The sequence below is a fragment of the Sebastes umbrosus genome, chromosome 8, assembly GCF_015220745.1.
Source record: "Sebastes umbrosus isolate fSebUmb1 chromosome 8, fSebUmb1.pri, whole genome shotgun sequence".
Taxonomy (NCBI): Eukaryota; Metazoa; Chordata; class Actinopteri; order Perciformes; family Sebastidae; genus Sebastes; species Sebastes umbrosus.
The window spans coordinates 129894-138003 of NC_051276.1; the positions used below are offsets into that span (position 1 = coordinate 129894).

The 8110-nt window shown below is 40.9% G+C and overlaps 1 protein-coding gene across 1 annotated transcript in view; it reads right to left on the bottom strand.

The window, feature by feature from the left end:
• LOC119492715 (sarcoplasmic/endoplasmic reticulum calcium ATPase 2-like) overlaps positions 1 to 6330 on the bottom strand; it is a 51723-nt gene extending 45393 nt beyond the window's left edge. The window contains 2 exon segments of the mRNA XM_037777387.1: positions 5380 to 5564; positions 5642 to 6330. Of these exon segments, the coding sequence (XP_037633315.1) occupies positions 5380 to 5497 (118 nt within the window). The 5' untranslated portion in view covers positions 5498 to 5564; positions 5642 to 6330.
• Positions 6331 to 8110: the final 1780 nt, after the last annotated feature.

Below are 8110 nucleotides of genomic sequence, written 5' to 3' on the forward strand. Positions count from 1 at the left end.
ACACTGTCCTAATGTTTAACAGTCAACAGTGTTACACTGATGTTACCATACCTAATGCTGTCCCAATGTTCAACAGTGTTACACTGATGTTACCATACCTAATACTGACATAATGTTCAACAGTGTTACACTGATGTTACCATACCTTAGTGTCTAATGTTCAACAGTGTTACACAGATGTAACCATACCTAATACTGACCTAATGTTCAACAATGTTACACTGATGTTACCATACCTAATACTGTCCTAATGTTCAACAATGTTACACTGATGTTACCATACCTAACACTGTCCTAATGTTCAACAGTGTTACACTGATGTTACCATAACTTATACTGTCCTAATGTTCAACAATGTTACACTGATGTTACCATACCTAGCACTGCCCAAATGTTCACCGTGTTACACCGATGTACCATACATAATACTGCCCCAATGTTCAACAGTGTTACACTGATGTTACCATACCTAACACTGTCCTAATCTTCAACAGTGTTTCACTGATGTTACCATACCTAACACTGTCCCAGTCTTCAACAGTGTAACACTGTTGTTACCATACCTAATACTGTCCCAATGTTCAATAGTGTTACACTGATGTTACAAAACCTAACACTGTCCCAATGTTCAACAGTGTTACACTGATGTTACCATACCTAACACTGTCCTAATGTTTAACAGTCAACAGTGTTAAACTGATGTAACCATACCTAATACTGTCCCAATGTTCAACAGTGTTACACTGATGTTGCCATACCTAACACTGTCCTAATGTTCAACAGCGTTACACTGATAACATTTTTAACACTGTCCTAATGATCAACAGTGTTACACTGTCCTCTCGGTAATGATTCATTTGTTACTTTGTAAGAGACAGGAAACCCTTGAGGTCACCAGTGATGACGTCAGCCTAATGACTTCATGGAGCTGGGTAACACCGGCCGATGATGATGATGATAATGATGATGGTGATGATGACAACTTTTAGCCCATATCCTGAATACTGTGCTCTCACTGGCCCTGTTATGATGATAATACATGTTGAACCGTGTCTCATGTGTGGTTACACTGTAGAGATATGTAGTCTGGTCTAATGTTACAGTGTAGATATATAATCTGGTCTAATATTACAGTGTAGATATACTGTATAGTCTGGTCTAATGTTACAGTGTAGATATATAGTCTGGTTTAACGTTACAGTGCAGATATATAGTCTGGTCTAACGTTACAGTGTAGATATATAGTCTGATCTAACGTTACAGTGTGTATATATATATAGTCTGGTCTAACGTTACAGTGCAGATATATAGTCTGATCTAACGTTACAGTGTATATATATAGTTTGGTCTAACGTTACAGTGCAGATATGTAGTCTGGTCTAACGTTACAGTGTAGATATAGTCTGATCTAACGTTACAGTGTATATATATAGTCTGGACTAACGTTACAGTGCAGATATATAGTCTGGTCTAACGTTACAATGCAGATATATAGTCTGGTCTAACGTTACTGTGCAGATATATAGTCTGGTCTAACGTTACAGTGCAGATATATAGTCTGGTCTAACGTTACAGTGTAGATATATAGTCTGATCTAACTTTGCAGTGTAGATATATAGTCTGATCTAACGTTACAGTGCAGATATATAGTCTGGACTAACGTTACAGTGTTGATATATATAATATATATAGTCTTGACTAACGTTACAGTGTAGATATATATATATATATAGTCTGGACTATACAGGATACAGGGGCGACTGTGGCTCAGAGGACAGAGCAGGTCGTCCACCAATCGGAAGGTCGGTGGTTCGATCCCCGGAGCAGCCTGGTCATATGTCGATGTGTCCTTGAGCAAAACACTTAACTTAATACTTGAATGAGTATTGAGATTAAATCCTGATGGACAGGTTGGCTCCTTGCATGGCATGGGAATGTGTGTTTGAATGCTGACATCACTGTGTGAATGAGTTGAATGCTGACATCAGTGTGTGAAAGTGCTTGTGAATGGGTGAATGCTGACATTAAGTGTAAAGCGCTTTCAGTGGTCGGAAGACTATAAAGGGGCTATATAAATATAGGTCCATTTACCATCCATGACTAACGTTACAGTGTAGATATAGTCGGGACTAACGTTACAGTGTAGATATAGTGTCTGGTCTAACGTTACAGTGAAGATATAGTCTGGACTAACGTTACAGTGTAGATATAGTGTCTGGTCTAACGTTACAGTGTATATATGGTCTGGACTAACGTTACAGTGTAGATATAGTGTCTGGTCTAACGTTACAGTGTAGATATAGTCTGGACTAACGTTACAGTGTGTATATTTAGTGTCTGGTCTAACATTACAGCGTAGATATAGTGTCTGGTCTAACGTTACAGTGTATATATAGTCTGGACTAACGTTACAGTGTGTATATACGTATAGTGTCTGGACTAACATTACAGCGTAGATATAGTGTCTGGACTAACCTTACAACGTAGATATAGTGTCTGGTCTAACGTTACAGTGTAGATGTAGTCTGGTCTAACGTTGTAGTGTAGATATAGTGTCTGGTCTAACGTTACAGTGTAGATATTGTCTGGTCTAACGTTACAGTGTAGATATATTGTCTGGTCTAACGTTACAGTGTATATATAGTCTGGACTAACGTTACAGTGTGTGTATATAGTGTCTAGACTTACGTTACAGTGTAGATATAGTGTCTGGTCTAACGTTACAGTTTAGATATAGTGTCTGGTCTAACGCTACAGTGTAGATATAGTCTGGACTAACGCCACAGTGAAGATATAGTGTCTGGTCTAACGTTACAGTGAAGATTTATAGTCTGGACTAACGTTACAGTGTAGATATAGTGTCTGGTCTAGCGTTACAGTGAAGATATAGTGTCTGGACTAACGTTACAGTGTAGATATAGTGTCTGGACTAACGTTACAGTGTATATATGGTCTGGACTAACATTACAGTGTAGATATAGTCTGGTCTAACGTTACAGTGTAGATATAGTCTGGTCTAACATTACACTGTAGCTATAGTGTCTGGACTAACGTTACGGTGTAGATATAGTCTGGACTAACGCTACAGTGAAGATATAGTGTCTGGTCTAACGTTACAGTGTAGATATAGTCTGGTCTAACATTACACTGTAGATATAGTGTCTGGACTAATGTTACAGTGTAGATATAGTCTGGACAAACGCTACAGTGAAGATATAGTGTCTGGTCTAACGTTACAGTGAAGATATAGTCTGGACTAACGTTACAGTGTAGATATAGTCTGGACTAACGCTACAGTGTAGATATAGTCTGGACTAACGCCACAGTGAAGATATAGTGTCTGGTCTAACGTTACAGTGTATATATGGTCTGGACTAACGTTACAGTGTAGATATAGTGTCTGGTCTAACGTTACAGTGTAGATATAGTCTGGTCTAACATTACACTGTAGCTATAGTGTCTGGACTAACGTTACGGTGTAGATATAGTCTGGACTAACGCTACAGTGAAGATGTAGTGTCTGGTCTAACGTTACAGTGAAGATATAATCTGGACTAACGTTACAGTGTAGATATAGTCTGGTCTAACATTACACTGTAGATATAGTGTCTGGACTAACGTTACAGTGTAGATATAGTCTGGACAAACGCTACAGTGAAGATATAGTGTCTGGTCTAACGTTACAGTGAAGATATAGTCTGGACTAACGTTACAGTGTAGATATAGTCTGGACTAACGCTACAGTGTAGATATAGTCTGGACTAACGCCACAGTGAAGATATAGTGTCTGGTCTAACGTTACAGTGTAGATATAGTGTCTGGTCTAACGTTACAGTGAAGATATAGTGTCTGGACTAACGTTACAGTGTAGATATAGTGTCTGGTCTAACGTTACAGTGTAGATATAGTCTGGTCTAACGTTACAGTGTAGATATAGTCTGGTCTAACATTACACTGTAGCTATAGTGTCTGGACTAACGTTACGGTGTAGATATAGTCTGGACTAACGCTACAGTGAAGATATAGTGTCTGGTCTAACGTTACAGTGTAGATATAGTCTGGTCTAACATTACACTGTAGATATAGTGTCTGGACTAACGTTACAGTGTAGATATAGTCTGGACAAACGCTACAGTGAAGATATAGTGTCTGGTCTAACGTTACAGTGAAGATATAGTCTGGACTAACGTTACAGTGTAGATATAGTCTGGACTAACGCCACAGTGAAGATATAGTGTCTGGTCTAACGTTACAGTGAAGATTTATAGTCTGGACTAACGTTACAGTGTAGATATAGTGTCTGGTCTAACGTTACAGTGTAGATATAGTCTGGACTAACGTTACAGTGTAGATATAGTTTGGTTCAACGTTACAGTGTAGATATAGTGTCTGGTCTAACGTTACAGTGTAGATATAGTGTCTCGTCTAACGTTAGAGTGAAGATATAGTCTGGACTAAGGTTACAGTGTAGATATAGTCTGGACTAACATTACAGTGTAGATATAGTGTCTGGTCTAACGTTAAAGTTTAGATATTTTCTGGTCTAACGTTACAGTGAAGATATAGTCTGGACTAAGGTTACAGTGTAGATATAGTCTGGACTAACGTTACAGTGAAGATATAGTGTCTAGTCTAACGTTACAGTGAATATATAGTCTGGACTAACGTTACAGTCTAGATATAGTCTGGACTAACGCTACAGTGGAGATATAGTGTCTGGTCTAACATTACAGTGAGTATAGTCTGGACTAACGTTACAGTGTAGATTTAGTCTGGATTAACGTTACAGTGAAGATATATAGTCTGGACTAACGTTACAGTGTAGATATAGTCTGGACTAACGCTACAGTGTAGATTTAGTCTGGATTAACGTTACAGTGAAGATATATAGTCTGGACTAACGTTACAGTCTAGATATAGTCTGGACTAACGCTACAGTGGAGATATAGTGTCTGGTCTAACGTTACAGTGAAGATATAGTGTCTGGTCTAACATTACAGTGAGTATATAGTCTGGACTAACGTTACAGTGTAGATTTAGTCTGGATTAACGTTACAGTGAAGATATATAGTCTGGACTAACGCTACAGTGTAGATATAGTCTGGACTAACGCCACAGGGAAGATATAGTGTCTGGTTTAACGTTACAGTGAAGATTTATAGTCTGGACAAACGTTACAGTGTAGATATAGTGTCTGGTCTAACGTTACAGTGTAGATATAGTCTGGACTAACGCTACAGTGTAGATATAGTTTGGTTCAACGTTACAGTGTAGATATATTGTCTGGTCTAACGTTACAGTGAATATATAGTCTGGACTAACGTTACAGTCTAGATATAGTGTCTGGACTAACATTACAGTGTAGATATATAATCGTACCGTTTGGGCCCCATTTCTCCTTCTGCCGTTTCACCTCGTCCAGGGAAAGTCCTGTGCTTTCATTGACGCAGAAATAAGTGTAAACTTCTTCCACACTCTTCGTGTGAGAGTTCTCCATGGCGGACAGACGGCTGCTTCCCTCACAGCTGGACTCGGTGTCTTCTGGCTCTTTAACACTGACAACACTTTGAGAGGAATGAGGAGTTTGTTAAGTGAGAGCTGTGATACTCGGACACTCGGATAGCTATCGTTAGCTACTGACCGCGGTCTGGCGTGTAGGGGGACAACCGGGACCCGGTTCAGATTCTCTCCACGACAATTACCAAAGAAATGTTCTGCTGAGCCAAATCTCCTCTTTCCTGTTTGGGTGAAGGTTACTCTGAGCGTCCTCTTATCTCCGGAAATGGTGGGAGAGTATCTGCAGCAGTGTGTTGTGTTAAGGACTGCATTCACCCGGTCCAGTCCTCTGTGCTGCCGTGCCGTGCCGTGCCGTGCCGTGCCTCACCGTTGCGCAGCTCTCTGTGGCTCCACACGGTGCTGACAGTCTGCTTTATCAAAGTGCCTCACTGCTGCCCCTCTTCCCTGCGCTGCATGTGGACTCATATCATTGGACGAGGGCTGTCAGCTGCGTTCAAACAACCAGGGAGACGAGGGAGGACACAGGAAGACATCTAACCCTAACCCGGGTAGAAACAGGAAGACATCTAACCCTAACCTGTGAGAGGACACAGGAAGACATCTAACCCTAACCCGTGAGAGGTCACAGGAAGACATCTAACCCTAACCTGGGAGAGGACACAGGAAGACATCTAACCCTAACCCGTGAGAGGTCACAGGAAGACATCTAACCCTAACCTGGATAGAAACAGGAGGACATCTAACCCTAACCTGTATAGAAACAGGAAGACATCTAATCCTAACCTGGGTAGAAACAGGAAGACAACTAACCCTAACCTGGATAGAAACAGGAAGACATCTAACCCTAACCTGGATAGAAACAGGAAGACAACTAACCCTAACCTGGATAGAAACAGGAAGACATCTAACCCTAACCTGGATAGAAACAGGAAGACATCTAACCCTAACCTGGATAGAAACAGGAGGACATCTAACCCTAACCTGGATAGAAACAGGAGGACATCTAACCCTAACCTGGATAGAAACAGGAAGACATCTAACCCTAACCTGGATAGAAACAGGAAGACATCTAACCCTAACCTGGATAGAAACAGGAAGACATTTAACCCTAATCTGGGTAGAAACAGGAGGACATCTAACCCTAACCTGGGTAGAAACAGGACATCTAACCCTAACCTGGATAGAAACAGGAGGACATCTAACCCTAACCTGGGTAGAAACAGGAAGACATCTAACCCTAACCCGGGTAGAAACAGGAAGACATCTAACCCTCACCTGGGTATCCCATTCAAACCTGCTGGTTTCTGCTGTAGGTCAACTAGGAAGCTGTCGGGGCAGTTTGCAGAAACCTTACCGTGGACTTCCGTTGGACACCACTGGCTCCAGCGTAGATGTCTGGGACGCTGCCGTTGAGATTGATGTTGCTGAAGAAAAATACTAAGTGGTATTATTACTATTATTACTGTTATCTGTGCTGCTACTACTACCCCATAATATTTGTTTAAATGAAAACCCACGTATGACGTAGAATGGACGTCATACTTACATACTTTAAAATAATAAATAATGTTCCATGTAGGGCAGCATTCAAGAAGCAACCAATGTTACTGTTCTCACATAGAAACACTGTTGTTGGTGTTGTAAGCTTAAAAAGCACATTGTACCACACACACACACACACATGCACACACACACAGAGATAGATAAGATATAGCCTGCTTGTATAGATTCACAGATTACTTTACAGATTCCCCCAGACTACAGGCATCCCATTACAGAGGCCCCATGTATTATTCTATTACTAGCTCATTTACACTTGACTAGGGCCCTGTTTGCCTCTAGCAGGAATGAGTTCATGCTCAGAATAGAGAACAGAAAGACTTGCCAAAGATCAGTGTCCCAGGCCTGTCAGACACACTGTTTGACAAAGGATTTACAGTGGAAGGACATTTTGACACAAACCCACTGGTTGTTATCTTGAGGCACTCCTCAAGATAACAGAAGAAAGTCTTCTTTGCCAGACTGTACCTGATTAATCAACTACATCTGTGTAACATATGTGAAAGGCAGCTAATTAGCCTAAGAGGTGTGAGGGCACTTGGTCAACCTCGGACCCCCACTGTGTTCTTTAGGGGGTATCACTGTCAGATGTTTTACTGGCGTGCATCATCTGTTAACACGTCTCAATAGGGCCCCAAGAAGCACAAGGTGCTGTAACAATAATAACATGGCACTGCCCAGTTGGACATCGAGCTGCCTTTTACAATGCACACTTGATCCGCTTGGCACAAGAGCCACGGACACGGGCTGTCAACAGCAGATGAAGTTCCTGTGGAGGGAGGGTGGGATCCTGAAACATCCAGGAAGACATTTGTTGGGAACATGAGGCACTCAAACCATAGTCTATGTGGTTTGAGTGCCTCATTTTGGTGCCACATTAGTCAATTAAATGGCGTCCTTCTTGTAAACTGCATCGGTCTTGATATATATGACATAAAGGCAACATATTTCATACTACTTCAATTTAAGAAAGCAAACACAATACTCTTAATCATCATCAAATCTTTCACTTCTAGTATTATTCTACATTAGT